This window comes from Haliaeetus albicilla, chromosome 2, assembly GCF_947461875.1.
Source record: "Haliaeetus albicilla chromosome 2, bHalAlb1.1, whole genome shotgun sequence".
NCBI lineage: Eukaryota > Metazoa > Chordata > Aves > Accipitriformes > Accipitridae > Haliaeetus > Haliaeetus albicilla.
In genome coordinates this window covers 6,837,363-6,857,399 of record NC_091484.1, presented here as the reverse complement: position 1 = coordinate 6,857,399, position 20,037 = coordinate 6,837,363, and the positions used below count along the sequence as shown (strand labels likewise).

Here is a 20,037-nt window from a genome sequence, read left to right as displayed (position 1 = left end):
AGAATACGTAGGCGACAACAACCTTCTCCCTCCAACGAGAGTTTATCTGAGGATGTGCTGTAGATAGAAGGGGAAGAAAAAGGTTCCCAATAGCACCGCTACACCAGCACCAGCTTGTCTTTAGAAAGCTGGAGTCACCAGAATCAAGGCCTTCACGTGCAACCCAAGACTAAAAGGACGCATGTGCTAAACAGTAGTGTGTCCTTTAGAAGGAAAAAAAAAGCTAAATCAGGGACCTCCAATATTAGGTGGATGCTTAGATAAATACCGTACAACATACCGCAGCAAAAATGCTAATGCAAGTTTAGGTTTCACACTGCAGGTATTTCAAAAGATCTGCAAAGCTTTGATATTTAACATCTCTACTAATTTCCTTTTTGGTGTAATCATAAATTTACCATAGTAGCCAAAAGATCTGGGATGAACTACAAGTTCTAGCTGGCTCGGAAGCCAATAAGAATAATGTGTGCTGTTACTATTTTCTCTCAAAACATACCTCTGCAAAACTGACTTAAAATGAGAAAAGAAATTGTGAAACTGTCATTACAAAGAAGCATTTAAAATGCAGATCAAAGTGCTGCCTTAGAAGCTGTATTCCTTGCCAAATCATCAAAGCTCTCTTTACTCTCAATAGCTCCCCAAATCCTCTGATTTGGATGATAAACTCCTACAGCTGAAATTTATCTGCTTTAAAAAAAAAAAAAAAAACAAACAAAAAGCCCAAACCCCACTACTCCTTTCCTCTGGTTACCCACTACTTCACTAACCGGTTCATTTTGAACTCCTTTCTTCTCTTAGTAAATCAATTAACTTTCACAAATGTGTTTATGCCTGCACACACACAGACAGTAGAAAACTTGTCAGCTCTCAGAGGTGTATACATACACGGTCTCACCCTGCAAGCACCGAAGTGCTAACAGCTCAGGTAGCTGTTCCTGCCACCGCGGCACTGTGCTGAACGCCGGTATTGCTGTTACACCGCTCCACTACACCCTGCGCTCACGCACCGCTCCTGAAGGACCTCCAGGACCACTAGTACGTTTAGTGCAGCAAGGAAGCAGCAATGCAGCAGCCCACACAATCAGCTCTGAAAGACAGAGATGATGGGTCAGATCCTGCTCTCGCGGAGGAGAGCCTTGTGCCGAAATCCTCCTCTGGCCACGCTGCGTGCAGCCAGAACAAGTCTCTGATGTGTTTCCTCACCTGGGATCTGCCCAAGTGACCTACCTTCTGCTACCCAAAATAATTATAAAATAATCACCCGGCAGTTTAGCTACACAGACGGGAAGAACACTGCATAAAACATCCCCGTCGACATTAACGATCCCTTTGCTTTATGGACGTCTGGGAGCGTGCTCATGGTGTGAACCAAGTTTCCACTTAATTGCAGCAAAGTGGCCCTTGTGCCTCCCTCCTCGCGAGCTTTCCAGCCAGGCTTTATTACTTTGATGAAACACGCCAACAACAGATGCGCTGCGTATCAGAGAACTTGAGGGATCTGATAAGACAAACCGCACACCACGCACGGGATCTCCTTCCAGGAAGCAAACTGGTAGTCAGTTTTTTCATGAAACACCATTGCAAATAAATGACCTTTTTTAGCTAATTAGGGTTACCAAATCCTGAGAGCTGCTATTACCTGAAACAAGACCAACAGACATGACTGTACAATGAGTTACTCAGGAAAGAAGCTGGATTGTAATTACTGTCTATTAGTGACACCATGTATTTTGGTACTTCCCTTGGAAAGGTCTCCTCACGTCTATCCATTTATAATTTAGGTTTACAAACTCATTCTAAAACTGGATTTATCTAGCCACCAACTCTCAGCCGGGGAAATCTAAAAATATTGGTATATTTGGTGAGCAACAGCAAATAAAAATAAGTAAGAAAATACATTTGTAGGTACTCTTCTCTCCACCTGCAAAGGAAGCAGCGGTAGCTCGGCTCATTCAATATCCTGAAAATTCAGAGGTGATCCCAGACCCTACCTTGGGAATTCCTGGCTTTAAGGAAAGCAATATGGTTGCTGTTTCCCACACACCCTTCAGTGCCAGTCCTCTCACAATCAGGATCTGAAAACATACTACTAAATAAAACGAAGGCAAGCCAAAGGCTTATTCAGGGGGTAGAGGACACCTTCATGGCAGAGGGTAACAGGACATACTGTGTCGAACATCCTCCTCTGAATATACCCTGATACTGATGGAGAAGGAAGAATTAGCCATGTCACTTTGCATTATATACAATCACCTCCGATTCCACAGGATCACCTCTGGTGCCGTGTGTGCCCGTCCTGCCGCGCAGCACAACGCAACCCAGGTGTTCACCCAGAGGAGAAAACCAAAGTTTGACTTTTTTTCCTCCATTTCCTCCTCTGTGTCTTTTCATTCTCCCGTTCAACACTGATTATAAAACACTGAGATTAAAATCACCGCCTGAGGGCACAAAATAAAACCGTAATTTTAAGACCCCTGTGCTCTCAGGCTCAGGGAACCAGGACTTTCCCTGCTGCCCCGGGCACGAGAGGTGGGACCCGCGGAGCTGGGACCGCAGACCGCCGGGGTCCCCGGGGACGGCCGAGGGCACACGCAGACGGTTCTCAGGCCACCCTAAGCAAAAGCCATCCGTGCTCCGCTCGGGTCGCACCTCGGGACGCTGGTCTCGGCGGAAAGCAGCGCTTCTCACAAACGCACGGCCAGAGCCAGACACGGGGAACTCCTCGGTTTAGCTGAAGTCAAACTGAGATGCCACAAACGGAACACACTCTGTGCAAACACTCTCCAGCTCGCTGAAACGCTGGCAGCAGCTCTGGCTTCCCTCCATGTCCCTACCTCCTGGAGGAAAACTTGGGGGGGGGGGGGGGGGGAAGAAAGAAGTACATGGTTATTATCCACTCTACCCTGGAAGAAGCCGTAACTGCCGTTGACACGGCGTCAGGAAAGAAACGTATCTGCCAAAAAAGCAGTCTGAAGTGGAAAGGAGACGTGATCCCTGGTTGAGCCATCTGCGTTCGGTTTGTTATTAAACCAAAGAATGTGAAAACCTAGAAGTCCTCGCTTGGACGGAAACCCGCTCTCACGGTTCGCTCGCCCCAGCCCTCCACCGGCCGAGGGAACGGCCTCCTCTCCTCGGGGAGAAGCGAGGACCCCTCTTAAAACTCCCCAACGCCTCGGCTAACGTGACTGCACGAGCAAAGCCTCCGCCGAGGGCCACCCAGCCCCGAGGGGGACCTGAAGCCGTCCTCTCGCGGGGATGCTCGGGGGCCCGCGGAGGCAGGACCCCCAGCCTTGGCACCCGTAACCCTCGGTAAGACGTCCCCGCGGGGTGCGAAGCGGCCCCGGCACAGGCGGGAGGTCCCCCCCGTGGGTCGGTTCCCACCGACCCAGCCGGCGGCAGGACCCCAGCCACCCGGGGCGAGCGAGCGGGGAAGCCGTCGGGGAGGCAGGCAGGCCGCCTCGCTCCGCTCCCCGCGCCAAATAATTAGTTATTTGCAGACTCTTCCGCCACGACAATCACCCCTGACCTCCTTCACCCGGCCGAAGCGATTAGAGACCACTGCCGCAGACGTCTGGCTGCTTAACGCCGCCCGGCATATTGGCACTACAGCCCAGGCGGCGGCAGGCGAGACTCCGCGCCCCCGCCCCCAAAAAGCCCTTTTCTAATCCTAATCTGGGAGCGCCACGCACAGAAACCAGCTGCTTCCTCCACCGCAGCGCCGCAGCCTGCCGTACGGAATAGAGCCTGCAAAGAAATATTTTTGGGGATCAGTTGTGCAGTTAACTTAATTAGAGGGTTAAATTACAAGAGTTTACAGTTATGCCACTTTCCCGAAGCATTCCTGCGTGGCAACTTTTGGCTAGAAAATTAAACGGCATCTGGTGGTAGCTGCCCTGAGGTTCCCTCAAAGTCGTATTAGAAAGACAAATAAAACCAAGCGACTGGAGAGGGGAAAAAGCTGTATAATGAATTCATCTCGGGGAGGCTCGACTCCATCCTTTCCACCGAACCCAGGTGGAGGAAGCGATCAGGTAACAGCCCCTGCAGTGCAACCAAAGCCCTCCTGCAGCACCGAGGTGAGCTAAGGCTGCCCGCCATCGGCAGGAAATAAATAAATGGTGTTGGCGATAAAGAAACCTAGCTGAAAACGAAATAAGGAAGAGCAGCATTAAGGGAGCTCGACCCACGGCTCCCGGGAGCTAAGGGGAACTCGGCGCCCGAGCGTCAGGACCCCAGAGCTGCGCGGCTGACGCAGGGGGACGGGCGCAGCGCTGGCAGGGGACGAGCTGGGGAAGGACCTCGGGAGCCGGATGGCATCAGGGACGAGGCTCCCGCGACACCCGTCCGAATTCAGGCAAGGTGTCCTCCACCGTACTTCACTCACAGCCTCTCACACCCGCCCCATCCGTAACTGGCACCTGCCTACTACCAAGCCTTTCACACGCTGAAAAAACGGGGGAAAAAATTGTAAAATACATTATTTCTAAAAAGTCAGGGAACGAAATTAAAAGCCTGAGTTGCTCCAGCAAGACCTCACGCCAAGAGTTAGACTGGAAGAGAAGCTTTTTCTTCAAAAGGCATTACACATTTTAATTCACAACTTTTATCATAACCATAAGCCTTGATCAGACACAAAGTAAAGTCTCTCATCCTTGCAATTCTGTGGGACACGGTTTATGTTCACCAACCGGCTGACACAAAAAAGAACTGTATCTTCATTATTTATACACTGCTATTGGTATGCACATCTAGCCCGGCCTGTTAAAGTCAGGAAAGAATAATGGTCTGTTCAGTAGCAGTAGTGTTAATAAAATCAGGCAAATCCAGCTTAGTTTTGTCTGAACACGAATGAGATTAAATCAAGATTAAATGTGCATACAGTACAAAGGGTATGGTTTATGCTAAAATTCAGAACGAACGCATTTTAGTACCCGGTATACAAATGCCTACAGACCTTCTCCAGGACTCAGACACCTGAATTAAACAACGATGAAACTGGAGAAAGCGAAGGCAGATGACGCTGGACAAAAGCCATCCAAAATACCAAGGGACAGATGCCGGCTCTAAAATACTGCTCTGCAACCCCGCTGGAGGTAACGGGGCAAATCCTGCGCTAGCAGAAACAGGCACAGCTCAGCTGACTTTCCCCTCCACGCACCGAGCGCGAGCCCGCTCCATCGCAGTGCCAGGAATATATGCAAAATCGAGACTCTTTCCCAAGTTTTCATTTTGGGCCATTTTGCATGAGTCTGTGCAGGGCTTAGATTCCACGGCACAGAACAAGGTGTTAAGCGGGGGTACAATCCTGACAACCCACCCAGCCCGGGAAGCCCTGAAAACCTTCCCTTTATACAGAAAATACCATTCGCTTTAAATTGCCAGAGAAACCAACCCATTTCTCTTTCCTCAGCAATATTTTTTCCTCTCACTTCCACGCGCCTCATTTCCAAGAGGGAAAGAGCAAACAGAAAAGTAGTGGATATTTAGGTCAGGCACCGTACTCGCTGCTACGCTGCGAGGATTGAAAAATACTACTAAAAAAAAAGGCAAACAGCCCCTCATAGCAAAAAGCCCCCAGGGGCTGGAGGCGTGGGGGGGGAACAGGTTCCAAATATAAGCCCTACTCGGGTGTCCGGACCGCAGCGCTCCCCCCCCCGCCCCCAGTAACGAGAGGAAGGTGATTTACACCGGGGCTAATGAAGACCCCCGGGGGAAGCTCGGGGGCCAGGGCTCCCCCCCGCCCCCGCAGGAGGGACAGACACGCGGGGCAGCGGGGGCTGAAGCCGCGGGGGAAGGGGCGAGATGCGGGTGGTGATGGAGGCGAGATGGGGGGAGAGCTGGGGTTCCACACACCGATGCCGGGGAGGGCGGGGGGGGGGGGGGGAGAGGAGCGGCCGAGCTCCGCAGGCAGCCCCGGGGGGGGGGAAGGCTGTGCCCCGGGGCCGCTCCGCCAGCCCGTCCCGCCGTGTCCCGCACCCACTCGCGCCGTGTCACACCCGCACCAGACACCCCAACGGCAACAGATGAGAGACCGGAGCTCGCACGGAGAAGGCGGGGGAGGGGGGTGGGGGGGATAAAAAATAATCAGGACTCCCAGAAAGCGCATCGCAGCGAAGGGTCCCGGCGCTGCCGGGAACCCCCCGCGGAAACTTCCCTGCCCGCGGCGGGGGCGCGGGGCGCCGCCGAGCTCCGGAGCCGCCGTGCCCACCCGCACCCTCGCACCCACTCGCGTTCACGCCCGGGGAAGTCGGGGCCGGCCCCGCGGCAGCAGCAGGACGAGTACTTACTGATCTCCATGCTCTGGAACAAAGACCTTTTGCAGTTGCATGTGCAGGACACATTGGGCTGAATAGCTACGGCCGTGCTGTTCAGACCCATTAAGTTATACATTTAAAAAAAAAAAAAAAAGAAAAAAAAAAAAAAAAAAGAAGGCGACGGCGACACAAAGAACTTCACGGCCGCCGAGCGCTCTCCGGGCAGCACCACATAAAGCCGGGGCTCCTCCTCGGCGCGGGGGGGCGGGGGGAGGGAAATGCAGCTGCGATCAAAAATTGGAAATAAAAAAAAAAAAAAAAACCAGCCCGGCGCGGCGCAGCGCCCCCCGCAGCGGCGCGGCACGGCTCGGTACGGCTCGGCTCGGCACGGCTTAGCTCAGCTCAGCTCAGCTCAGCTCAGCTCGACGCGGCGCAGGCGGCTGCTCCGCGCCCCCTCCGGCCCGGGCAAGCGGCTGGGCTGCGGCCCGGCCGCGGCTTAAACCCCGCACTTTTGTGGGGCGCGGCGGAGCGGAGCGGCGCGGCGCTGCGCGGACGCGGCGCGGCGGGAGCGCGGTGGGAGCGCGGCCCGCCCGCTCCCCGCTCCCCGCTCTCCGCTCCCGCCCCCCGCGCTCATTCACGGCCACGGGGACGCGGCCGCGCGCCCGCCCGCCCGCCGCCGCCGCCGCCGCCGCCAGCCGCGGGCGGGCCCCGTGACGTCAGCGCCAGACGGGGACTGCCCTTTCCCCCGCGCCGCCGCCGCCGCCGCCGCCGGGCGGGAGGGGAAAGGGGGGGGGGAGGCGGGCGCGCGCTCCCCGGGCTGCCCCGCGCCGGCTCGCGCACGCCGGGTTGCCCCCCCCCCCTCCCCGCGCGCGGGGGGGAGAGCGGCCGCTTATCCCGGGAGGAGCGTGAGGGTCTCGCCCACCCGAATCGCCCTCGCATTTAATTTTTCATTTTTTTATCATTATTATTTCTCGGGGGTTGGGACCTGGCGGCGATTGAGGGCAAATCGGCCCCAAAAGCGTCTGGATTTGGGCGTCCCTGCGGGAGAACCACGTGCGAGCCAGGCTCGGGCCCACAACGCCCACCCGAGTCACTGGGCAGGCCCCCCTCCCCCCCCCCCCACGGCACGGCCCCCGGGCACCAGAGCCCCAGAGCTGGCAGTTCCCAAATGCAGCATTTCAAAGAAAAAAGAAAAAAAAATGGGAAAGATTGGAAAAGAAACGTGAGGGGGGAAAAACCCGTAAGCGCCGATTGGGCCACGGCTGAACTGGGTGCGAATTGTGCCCTCGGCTCCAGTGTTGATGCCAACAGCGCTGCTTGCTTCTGCTAAGGTCAGAAACTGTTTGGGACGGAGAAATTCCCAGTTTTGTTTCAAACCGACCGCTTTAAAATGGAGTGACCCCCTTCACTTTTTAGACAGGTAAAAGGAGAAAACCATCGTCTCTTCCCCGAGCGCTCAACGTGCCAAGTTGTAGTCAAGACGGGGATTAAATTATTTTCCTTTTTCCCGGGAAATAAACCTGTGAAAACAGAGGTTTATAATGAAAATGCTGAAACAAGCTTAACTGTAGTGGTGCGAAGTAGCTGCAATCATACTTGGTGAATCCTGTTACTGGGAGATAAAGACAGCTTCAGTGTTATCTTCTAAGAAAGCATATTTTCCCGTAATTCCTGATAGCTCTGATTTAGGATTCGGGAGTCTCTGAAGAGTCCCCAGCTGGGGCCTGCGCTCCCGAGAGATGCTGCCAGGAAGATCGCACCGAGAAGCAGACAGGCTACCGGCCCGAATCTGCAAAAAGCTTTCCTACAAAGCTGGAGAAATCAGACGAGATGGATGGTGTCAGGAGTCGGGTCAGGCACGGTGGCACTCGCTGGTAAGGTTTAACCTTCATTCCCCCCTCCCCCCAAAAAAAAAGGAATTTATTTCTACATGGCTGCTTAAAAACTAGCGTTAAATACGCGCCTGCGCTTTACTCCTGTGGCCCCATCCAGTCCTGAGAAAATGCCTGAAGAGAAGGAACAAGGAATTGCCAGGTTGTTTAATCTTTTACTCTTTGCCGCTTGACAGATGGTAACCCCCAACAATTACTAATCCAAAGGAAACACGGAAGAGGATCTTGCAGCTCGGATAGAAACGAGCTTTGAGAAGTTTGTGCTTCCCAGCGCGGCGCAGACGTGAATTACGGCCCGAGCGCCGCGGTGCCAGAGGTGGGGGTTAGTGTGCGGGCCTGGGAGAGGAGGGACGGTTATCTGAAAGAAAAAAATCTACGCTGGAACTGGAAATAAAGCATCTCCAACCCCGTTTTTACGGATTTTGTTCCCAGCCTCGGTTTCTGCATCGGTAACGCAGGAAGAAGGGGTAGCGCTCGCCTGCCTTCTGGCCGCTTCCTTCAGGCTGGCCCTGGAGTCTCGGTTCCTTTTGTGCCAAGCAAATTTCTAGAAATGCTTCGTGAAAATGTGAAGCGGCGTTACCCCCGTGACGGGGGCACCGGCCTCGGGCAGGCGGGAGCCCGCGCGCCCCAGAAAGGCCAGCTCAAAAGTTAAAGCAAGGCACATGCACGGTCAAAACTCTGAAGACAAATGCCAGGTCAGATAGCTTTATCAGTCACCCCACTTTTACTTAGCTGGAAATACCTTTTTTTTCCTTTTAAAACACTTGGCAGCTGAATATTAGAGACCCGTTTCCAACAGACCTTGCTTGACTGGCCGGAAAAGGTGACTGTAAGCTAAGCTGAGCCCACCAGCTTGCAACTAACAGTCCTTTGCACTTAAAATACGTTAGCACCGCCATAAATAAGTCAAGGCGAACACTACACGCTTCCTCGTGTTGGGTGAGAGAGCAGCCGCTGCCGGCACCGGCGCTGCCGCCGCTGCCGAGCCCTCCGAGTCCACCGGCTGCGCGGGTGCAGCCGTAGCTCGTCGTTGATTCGGGATTCGTGTATTTTAAGACGCAGACACGGTACATCCTTAAGTGGTCGTAAGCAAGTAAATGCAGCTCTAAGTAATGTATTCTTCTTCCGTGGAGGTCAGTTACTTGAGCGGTGGGTGACAGAGTCCTTCTCCGCGCTCTCTGCCGCAACGAGCGCGGCTTCTGCCTTCCACAACCGGGCACGGCGTCACCCACGGGCCCGGGGAACGGGGGGACGGGGCGGCACGTGGCGGGGCACGGCTGGAGGCCTCTTCGCAGGCAGGACGTGCTGGGGATGGGCGCTGTGGGAGAAGGAGCCTTGGTGGGGGCATCTCACGGACCCTGGCCGGCTCTGATGGCTCAGCAAGCCCGGGCTGGGAGGTCCCGGTGCCCGGGTTGCAACTGAGCTGTGGAAAAGCCGGTTCTGGTGGGGGGCAAAGGCGTCCGCCCTCACCCCGTGAATCAGCCAGCTTGTTCTAGGGGGAGTTTTTACAAGTTTGCAAAGCTTTGGTGGATAAAGGCTCCAGTTTCAGATGCAGGCTGCTGCAAGTTCGCACATCTTCCTAACCTTCTTTAAAAAAAAAAAAGAAAAATAACTGTTTGCAAGTCGATGCTGGTTTAAAAATGCACTGTTTACCACCATCCCAATTTCATCTGAACGACTCATGTGGCTTTAAGAACAATCAGCATTTTTCCACCATGATTTAAGAACAAATAATTAAAGTCATCCCAGATGGGCTTGTAAAAATTAAAAGTACATCAGCTAACTTAAATGCTTCACCCTGTTCTTTGTACTAATGCTATCCACCCTCCAGCCCACTGCCATTTGTCAGAGTTTCTTCTGTACCAGCAGCAAGTACTGCTCGGCTGGTGGGATACGCTTTTGTTGATTTTGGCTCCTGTACTCTGTCACTGATCAGCTTTTTTTGGTTTCTTACGTTCTCCCTAGAGACACCTCTGATGGCTCCAGGATGAGCCTGGCACTGCGAGACCTCTCTTCGCTTCCCGGTTTTGCCACAAAATTTCAGGGTGAGCTGGGGCTGCTCGCTGGGCCTCAGGCTCTTCAGCCACGGAAAGGGACACACGGGAGCTTCAGTAACACCTGAGGTCCTTGCACAAACTGAGCGACAAGGACGCATCAGTCTGCTCTGGCTAGTTTTGGACTATAATGTAATTTCACTCATTGCCTGGCCAGAACTCAGGCATTTGCCTGTGCAGTCACATTTAAATCTTTCCTTTTATTCCTCACTGCAACACTTGAGCATTAGTTAAAAGATTTGAGCGACGCCGCATAATCGTTACAGTGCAGCACTAAGCGTAAATTCATAAAACGTAGTTGGAGAGAGAGATCCATGTGAGAAGTAAGTAACCCTAAGAGTCAAATCATTTTCTTCCAAAAGTGGCTGAGGCTATCTAAGGAAAAAACGAAACAAAAATCTCCAGAACTCCCCAAAGCTTTGTTAACTAAACAGTTGTCCATTAAAGAGACCAAATATTTCACAGCATTAGTCTTTGGATTAATGTTAAATCGATATGCACTAACGCAATAGGGCAATAGTTACCATGGTGAATAATTCTATATTTATTTTCAAGCAAGCCTTATTTCTAACAATTCCAGACATGGTTTCCACTTTCTGGTGACTAACCTCTTAAGTTTATTTTTTTTAACTGTTTGGTACCAGAAACTCAAGTTTTCTCCCCGACAATTAGAACAAGGTTGTTGCCACGACAGAGGAGAACAATGCCGGGCAAGGACGCGGATGCTCGCCAGTTTTAGCTGAGGGCTTGTTTGCCTTTGAAAGTCAGAACAGCTACATCTCGGGTACGATTTAAAGCGTAGGCGATACTGTGAATTAAGTCTTTGGTAGACAAGCCCTCATCCTTGTTTGGAACGGCAGGAGCATTTTCCTTCCAAGGCTTCATCCCATTCGCTAAAGTGTCAATAACCTACCTCAAACAATATTCCACCTAAAAGGCTCCGAAATACCCTCCCTCCCCGGCACTGGGAGCCCCTCCTCAGCCCACCCGCTCCCTCCCTTCCCCGCAAGTGAGGCCAGGACCCTCCTTCCTTCCCACGGAGGCATCGAGGACCCCGGGGCAGGAGCTGCTGTCACCAACCCAGGCAGTTCACGGCTGCCTCCCAAGTGCTTTTTTTTTTTTTTTTTTTTTTCCATCTCTGCACAGCACCAGGTTGGGTCCCATTCGGGAGGTTTTGTTCCCAACCAGGAGGGCTGAAAAGTCAACGAGTATTTGTTTGTAATGAAAATTTTTACTGAAGCCACCAGAACGTTATTCCAACTCATTCTGTCTCATTTGGGGCCTGATATAACTCTGGCTGACGTCACTGGAAAGACTCCACCCTACCTTTACATTTTATTGGAGGCACTGGTAGGAAATATATCACTTCACTAACAAAAAATAATCACCCTCTGAATTCACAGCTCCCCAGCTGAAAACATTTCATTTTCTTGTGCTAGGAAAACCAGGATGGCATATGTAAAATAAAACAGCGCTAAGGAAAGAGTTTTCAATTCATAAACATAAAATAATCCCTGACTGTTCTTGATGGCATTTTGGAAAGAGGAACGGCGCTTTGGAAAGCAAACGATGGTGACCCTGAACTCCTCGACCAAGAGCTGACGTACCGAAGTACAGACTTCGAGCTCACCCGAGGAAGCACTTGAGTGGTTCTGCAAGGCAGCTCTGAACCACTCGCCTCGGCTTTGCTGCTGGGCTCCTTCCATAGAGTGGTTTAGAAGTGGAGCAGCTGCAAACCATTCACGGATTGAACTGTCCTTACACGATGCCCATCCACACCCACATACGTGGTTAGATACATACGGACACGTGAACGTACTCGTATCTGCCAAAACCCAATTGCTCTGCAATTTAGTTTCTTTCGGTTCTCGATCAGAGAGAAGCCCAGGCCCTGTGCTGCGTTCTTCTGCCTCGGCGCACACGAACGGCCCAGAGCTCCGGTACCGCTCGGCCGCCCGTGCCCTTCGCCCCCCGTCAGACACGACCGCTGCGATCGCTCCGCAGCCACCACAGCCCGACGCCCCGACCCGATCGGGAATCGCCCCACGGAGCCCCTGCGTGGCGGCCACACGGAGGGGAGACCTGGAGATGGAGGCTCCGAAGACGCCCCTGGCCCGAAACGCCATTCGGCGCCCAGCTCAAGGGCGAGCCCTCGCACCTCCTCCCCGCTCCACCCGGGTGGGCCGTGGGGTGCCCACGAGGGGTTCATCGCACGGGCGCCGGTTTGAGCCCCCCCCGCTGCGACACCCCCGCCCTGGCCCTGCGCCTCACGCCCAGCCGAACGCCTTCACGCCGCCCAGCCGGGCCCGCCACGGGGGGGGGGGGGGGGGGCCGGGGCACGGCGAACCCCCGCGGGCCGGGACCGGGCGCAGGGCCTCTCCCCAGCAATGCCCCCTCGGGGCTCCCATCGAAGAACCGGCCCGGCCCGGCGGGGCTCTGCCCCTTTAACTCCCGCCGCGACGCCGCGGGGGCGGCCCCAGACGGCGGCCGGTGTCACGGGCAGGCGTTCCCCCGCCCACCGCATGTAAATGACGCGCGCGCTCAGCCAATCAGAAGCGGGGCGACCCGGCCGCCGGGGCGCAAGGCAGCCAGTCAGCGGAGGGAGGGCGGGGCTCGCCGGGCCATGCGGGCTCTAATCCACGTGGGGCGGGGCCGTGACCGCGCGGTGACCCGGTGCCGTGACAAAGGCGCAGCTCGCGCCTTCCCGCGCCGCCGCCTTAAAGAGCCAGGGCCGGGGGCGGCGCGCGCGCGCCCGCGCCCCGCACCCCCGCCGCCCCCCAGAGGGAGCGGCGGGCCCGACCCCGGGGCCCCGGCCGGGGTGCTCGGGTCCGGGTCCGGGCCACACGGGGGCCGTCGGAACGGCCAGGAGCTGCAGGGCTGGGGAGAAGGGCGCGAGTTCTGCGTGGGGTGCCCGTCCCTGCACCCCCGGCGCTTGCAGCGCTTCCCGCACGGGTTCGCGAAGCCGGCTTACGCGTCCCCAGCACGCAGTTAGGCGCTACCGCACAGCGGCGTCTCTCGGGGAACTCCCGAGGGGGTGACCGTGGGCCGGGCAGAGCCGCCGTGCCCGGCCGTGGGAAGGGCAGACGGCCGGGACGCTGCCTGCACCCGGCTGGCAGAGGCTGCTGCGCGGCCAGGACGGTGCCCTTGAACTCGCTTTTCCTCCAGGCCTCGGTTATGTTATACCCTCGGAGTGCCTCTCCGTGACACCTTGGAAAACACCGCCTGGGACGGGCCCCGTGGCTGCCTTGCTGGGAGAAGCCCGTGGGCAGGGAGCTGGGGGCTGCCCACGGGCCTCACAGCGGAGCGGGAGGAGACGGGTGCGCGCGTGCGGTACAGGCCGAGCGTGTGCTCGAGCGGTCACGGCGCGGGGTGGCGGCGAGCCAGGCGCGCAGCTGAACGGCCCCGCCGCCGCAGAGGGGCCCATTGTTCGCCGACGGGCTGTCGAACTCGCGCTCCCCTTCGCTCGGCCCGCGCGCGGCCGCGGTGCGGGCCAGGGGCCGCGGGGATCGCCGGGCCGCGCCTTTGACGTCGTCGTCGTCGCTACCTAATAAACCTGTTAACTGGGGAGCTTCGACACCAAAGAGACAGAAAAACAAACAAACAGGAGGACTAGGAGAGAGGGAGGATCCTGGAACACAAATGCGCCCATAAATGCCTTTTCCGTAAGTCTATTTACTCAGCTGCTGAAATGATTTCAACTGAGTGATTAGTCTTACGTGCTAAAACCAAGCCATCCATTCTCTTCTCTGATAGTCCAAAATCCTACATCTGGTACTTTATCTGCAGTCTTTTTTTCCCCCCTTTTGTTTAAAAGAGAGAGTTTCCGCAGTATTTGATCCCCAGATGCACTATATCATCACAGTTTGGGCTCAGAGGTGAATCACAGATATTAAAATTGGTTGTTTCAATCCCACTCGGCTGCAGAGAGCTGAATCCTCCCTCACAAGGCTTTATTTTCTAACATGAAAGAGAGAAAATTGGTAATTTGGGAGCCCGATTTTCAAAAAGCATGAAAAGAGAATGTTTTAACTTCTGATGAGAGCAACCTTAAAATGCGCATTTGACCTCCTGTGGTGCCTTGGGGTGTTGTAGCCCCAAACCCGACACGCTGTCTCTGGGGATGAGGCTCTCCGGGGGTTACTCTCTTTCCTAACACATACGCCAGGAAAAATAGAGGCATCGAAGACCATGTGTGAGGCCAGATCGTTAGCAGCAGCTACAGCGATTCTCTGAACTTGAAGCTGGCTAGAGTGCGTTGTGTATTGTATATCCAGGTATCGCTGTTGTGTACAATAAAATAACTGAACATGGGATGGATGTAAAACATCACCTACTGCTCCGTTACCAATAATCTCTAGTTTTACTGGAACGTTTAAAAGCCAAATTTTTGCACTTCTTTCTCCAATCACGTGGAGTCTTGCCTGAGCCTGGCACTGCTTGGCACAAAGAGAACTTAGAGGCACATCCAATTAAATCGTATGAATCAGGGATACTGAATTGTTGAAGGGCTTTTTTTGTTGTTGTTATTGCAGTTTTAGATTTCCAATGATTCTGATAATCTGTGAAATTACTAATTCTAAGGCTTAAGAGAAAACACAAAAAAGACACCTTTTGGGGACTCCAGGGGCCACGTGTGAATCCGATTTTCCAAATGAAAAGAGTTATAATATCAGTTAAAACCTAAAGGCTTCACTTTTGCAAATCTTTTATGCTAGATTTTATACAGCTAATACATCGCCAATGTTTCCAAGGAAACCGGTGTGCCCTGTTCTCACTGAAACAAATCTCACTATTAAAACAATTAAAAACTTAATCTGGGTTCCCTCCCTTCCTCCCCCTCTCTCCTTTTGGTATTATCGTATGCATTTTAATTAAAAACACCATGGTGGTGTATTTTTTACACATATGTAGGCTATACTGTAAATTACCTAAAGGAAGCTTGACTCCAGAGCATAATAATCGGGAATCAAATATATTGCAACAATTGAGCAAAAACAAATTAACAGGAGTCTTGATGAATCAATTACAGCCACTGCTCCTCTCTGAAGGCTACTGCCCATAGCTGATGGAGAGGAGTTTAAAACTCTGTCGGGCTGTGAAAAATACAGTTTTAGGTATCAGATATAGCTCAGACAAATTCCTGAATCTCAGCTGACACAGTGCGGTGAGACAGTCCTGGCTGGCGGAAGCTCTGGCTAGCCAAAGAGGAAAAGCCAGCTCCCGAAGGGCACCAGCACTCGGCTGTTCGGAAGGAATTCTCCCGATTTTTTTCTGCTGGGTGACTGAGCAGTGGGTTTTAAGGTCACGGCGGCTACAGAAGGCATCCGTTTCACAACTCCGCTTCCGCAAAGCCGTCGCACAGTGTGCACAGCCCTGCTGTACTAATGCTTAACTGAGCCTACAGAACGGTCGGATGCCACGGGATAGAGTTGCCTGAAAGATGAACGCAGGCTCAGAGAGGTCTCCCTCCTTGTGCCCGGCGGGTCCACCCTTTCTCAGTGCCTTTTCAAACGTCTGCTTGCAGACCGCTTGTGCGCACATCGGCACCCAAAGGCCCAGCTGTGGAAATGAATTGAGGGAGAGGCCCCAACACCTCCACCTGCACCCACGCACTCTGCAACCTGAGAGTGCCTGGAGAAAGAGGGGGCTTGAAAATCCATCACTAAGAGCGGGCTTCGAAAATCTGATGGGCTTTTACAGCAGCTGTCACAGTGCCTCCCTCCAAAGCTGGGTGTCTGGGTAGCACAGACGGGGCAACCGATGCCCTTCTTTTGAGGAAGTTCCTTGTTCTGCCAGATTTCTGTGTGTGAGATTTTGGGGGTGCTGGCCTGAGCTGACAGCCCAAATCGGTGCCAGAGTCCCGGGGACGGCGCTGGGGTAAGCTCTGCCGCGCTGCCTCGAGCCTCTCTTGGTTTGTTTGTATTGACTTAGAGAGCACCATTGCTGTCCTCGGGAGTTGGAAAACAAATAGGAACCCCGGGTGCCAGCGCCAAGGAGCTTAAAGCCTCGATGCAAACACACAGTTCAGGCTCTGTGTTCAAAGTGTTTCGCCGGTTTGATCTGAAGAGGCATAAGGATCCAGCCGCGGGGCTTTGGGGTCTGTCTGCCGAGGAGAGGGATCTGCAGGTCAAGAGGCTCATGAAAAGAGGAAACCGGCTCCAGGCACGAGAAGTGAATGCCACGGGAAGGCAGCACATACAGCCCCGCTCTTTGTTTTGCCCGCATTGTGTTCCCGGCTCTGCCTGCTGCATATTGACTCGGCTTTTCTGTTCCCCGTGTGTGTGTGCGCGACTTCCACTCCCGTGACAAGAGGCTGAGCACGAAGGAAGGGAGCAGTCGGCACAGAGATGTTTCATGTGGATCCAAGAGCTAAATCTGGCCCTGGCTTGTGTGCTCCCCCGACTCCCCGGGGAGCAGAAGGGAAACGCAGCCAGAGCTGCTTCCTCCACCATTGTCTGAGCACTTGGACATCCTTCTGCCCGTGCTGGTGAAGGGCAGGGGATGGGGACAGGGTGTCTGAGGAGCTTCCAGTTCGCCTCATGCCTCTGCGCAGGGCTGGATGGAGAAACTGGAGTGTGGCCCAGGCTCTGTCCTCCCTCCCTGGGATTCCCTTAGGCATTGGGTTGCCCAGAAGATTTAGGGAAATGAATCTCGCTCACTCCTTCACACACATCTTTTAGGGTACTGCATGTTGCTGTGTGCTCTTTGCAACTGCAGTTTCCTGTGGAAAAAAAAAAAAAAAAATCCCAGCCTTGCTAACATCCCACATGTAATGTGATACATTCCCATTCATACACACTTCCCACCACTCCGACACACAGCACTGTACAACCAGAGAGACAGAAAGTGTACGGCACGTCTGCACTCAAATACCGAATTATTCTGGTGTGCAGGGGGTGACTTGGGGTTATTTGGGTGTGTTTTTTCCCCCCTTTTCCAGAAGAGTTTGGAAAATTACTTTCCACCATCTGCCCTGCCAGAGCTAGGAAATATTTGGAATACATTCCATTCTCCTAATGAACATGCAGCAGCAGGGGTGCCACAAATAAGAGAGAGAAAATCTTTCTAATGAACAACAAATGAACTAGAAATCACATCTACATAGCTTCAGCTTTTGTTGCCTATAGCTTTAGGGTGATTCATGGAGACAAAAATCAATGAATGTGCTGTAGACCCAGGTCTAGCACGGCGTGCAGCAGTCTTGCCGTGACCCAAGCCATATTTGTTTTGGATACAAATACAGACTCGCGCTAGCTTCCTTTTCTTTTAATTGAAAAAAAGTAGGGGAAAAATTTAAGTATGGCTCCTACAACTCTTGTTAACGCTCTTCAAAACGTGCTGAATTTATAGGATACTGTCAAACGCATATTGGTATTCATGACACAAATCACGTTGCTTCCAACTGGTGTATAGAGCAGTTCATGGTCTTTTGTTAAAAAAAAAAAAAATAATGGGCTCAAACTGAAGAAAATAGTGGTTCTTTCTCAGAGGAAAAGGGCCAAAAAGCTCCTCTTGATCCATGCTTTTCAGAGGCTGGGGATAGATGCTGCTGAGCATGGCCAGAGGTGAATTTACAGATCCACTACATTACAAATATGCAATTAGCTGTTCTTCTTTTAAGAGCTTTGCCTGCTGCAAACCATCCAGACATAAGCAAGTTTCCACCCAAGGCTTCTGGTGTCAGAAACTTGGCCATACCAAGTGGAAACCTCAGTTCAAGGCTCAGACGCTGTGCAAAGCACGGTGTGACCCATCACAGCTGGACTTAGTGCAGGAGAAGCGTGAGGAACAAGGCATTCCTAGAGCTGCAACCCATCCCATCCTTATTAGCAAAACATGTGATCAGATACCGGGACTATTCTTCATACCTCCTTACAGGTGGATTTATTTTCTTACACGAGTCCACAAGCTCTAGACCCAAATACTCAAGGAGTGACGAATGCCAACAGAGAACTCAAATCATCAGCTCCAAAGCTGAGGCATCTCTCAGCTCCTCCCTTAAAAGAAAAGCCATGGGAGCAGAGGGAACGTTTCCAGCCTGCATTGAATGTCATCACACTGGCCACGGCAGGCCAAAAGCAGCATTGCCAAGCCAGGCAGATATGAGTACTAGAACAGGGAAGGGCTCAGTCCTACAAACGTAAACTTAGAAGATGCTACTGACACTTTCTACACTACTCTGAAATCCTAGACTGATGCCATACACTTCCTAGTCCACAGAGCACCAAGTTCCTCATAGGAAACATCACCAACAGGTGAGATGGGAAACTACATAGCAAGAAATCCACCGCATCCTGCCCTTATAGGAGGTTTCTGAAAGTCTGGAGCCTTAGAGACATGCATATAGCAACCCAATACATAGGGGATAAAAGTGATGGCCGGGTAGGCATTGCTCTATAGGTACAACAATACCTGCTCTTCTCTATGCAATCTCTGCATCCTTCACTGGGTGCAGGAAGATTGGGATAGAAGGCATTGCACTCGTTTTCCTCTCTGCACCTGGTATTTTCACCTGTTTGTGTGCTGAGGTACTGATTTTTTGGTGTATGCCCTCATTTTCTCAGAGCCTGACTCTGCAATTCCTTCAAGCATTTAACCTGCAAGAAAGTCAGCGGTTTCCCCAACAAGACCTTACATGACCAGGCCTCCTTATTTAATACCATCTTCTGCATACATGTTCACCTTCCTTGTCTTCCGTGCCTTGCAGTTTCACCCACCTGAAAGAGCAGCTGCATTCAGCATCCCAGACTCATTAAGTAGCCACTTGGTTCCCCCTGGTTCTTGGTCTTTCACACTGAAGTACGCATTAAAAAGGAAAAAAAAAAAAAAAAAAAAAAGAAAAAAGAAAAAGAGAGAAACAGAACGTTCCTACAAAAAAGCAATTTCTTGGCTGGCCATTTTTTTTTTTTTTAAACTCCCCTCAATATGGCAGGAGATATTTATGTCTGAACAAATCCTTCTCCCTCCCAATCAATCCAGCTTCCCTTGCTTCTGCAGTGCAGTCACACTGTTTATATCAGTCTGTTGCTGCGAAAATTAATGTGACAACACAAAACACAACATAATGACTAAAGGTGTGTGAAATAGTCCTGGAGAAATACGAAGTGACTTCAAATACAAGGTATTTCCTCCTTCCCCTTTCTCCCCTCCTACAAGCTGCTACAGTTCTGAAAATGGGACAGTTTTCAAAGAGGCTATATTTGCAGAGCAAAGATGGATGCTATTTTTATTGCAAATTAGCAGATTTTTTAGCAGATCCAACCTCATTTGCAAGTGAAAGTGACTCTACTTACCATGCAGATATAGGTCTTATGTTGGAAACTCATGGAAATTCATGTTTTGAACATACTTACAGAAGAAAAAAAATAGACCCTGCCTTTATTTCTGGCTGAGACTAGCTCCACTGAAGAAATACCAGTGGGGCAGCGTGTATTTGCTAAACTACTACATTGTATGAGCAAATGGGAGTGAACCTGAAGTAGTTTTTAGCTGTGCTCCATGAACTTCAAGGGGCCTGGGGAGTTCAAGGAGTCCACAGAGATATGAGAAAAGGTATTCAGCTGTTAGCAGCCTGTAATTTGCTATCCAGGGACCCACATTACCCCTGGAAAGTTTTGAATGGTTTGCATATTGATGAGGACTGAAAAATCACTGCCCTAATATATAGGGCTAGCTGGGGTTGTCCATGGTCTGCACTGGTGTGAAAAATGCAATGTAGTAAACAGTATCAGGGAAAAAACAATCAGTTAACAGCTAGTCCTGCAAAAGATGCCATCTCAGAATGCCAAAACTTTTCATTAAATTGGAAAAAAATCTGGTGAGTGGTTTAAGCCAAGA

The 20,037-nt window shown here is 52.3% G+C and overlaps 1 protein-coding gene and 2 long non-coding RNA genes across 9 annotated transcripts in view; 1 reads left to right on the top strand and 2 right to left on the bottom strand.

Moving 5' to 3' along the window:
• PMEPA1 (prostate transmembrane protein, androgen induced 1) overlaps positions 1-6,907 on the bottom strand; it is a 51,828-nt gene extending 44,921 nt beyond the window's left edge. Inside the window, exon 1 of one of the 4 annotated variants that reach the window (XM_069804521.1) lies at positions 6,288-6,907. In XM_069804521.1, the coding sequence (XP_069660622.1) occupies positions 6,288-6,390 (103 nt within the window). In that variant the 5' untranslated portion in view covers positions 6,391-6,907. The remainder of the gene's footprint in view (positions 1-6,287) is intronic. The other 3 variants (XM_069804530.1, XM_069804519.1, XM_069804526.1) reach the window with 3 other exon arrangements.
• Positions 6,908-7,423: 516 nt separating this feature from the next.
• On the top strand, positions 7,424-10,664 carry LOC138689437 (uncharacterized). Of its 4 annotated transcripts, XR_011328281.1 has the most exons (4): positions 7,424-7,674; positions 7,933-8,128; positions 8,323-8,462; positions 10,112-10,664. It is a non-coding gene; the product is annotated as an uncharacterized lncRNA (long non-coding RNA). The 4 variants fall into 4 exon arrangements; XR_011328277.1 differs by lacking the exon at positions 8,323-8,462; XR_011328279.1 differs by lacking the exon at positions 7,424-7,674 and having other exon boundaries at positions 7,686-8,128.
• Positions 10,665-14,873: 4,209 nt separating this feature from the next.
• LOC138689433 (uncharacterized) overlaps positions 14,874-20,037 on the bottom strand; it is a 50,258-nt gene continuing 45,094 nt past the window's right edge. The window contains exon 3 of the long non-coding RNA XR_011328270.1: positions 14,874-16,921. This is a non-coding gene — a long non-coding RNA (uncharacterized lncRNA). The remainder of the gene's footprint in view (positions 16,922-20,037) is intronic.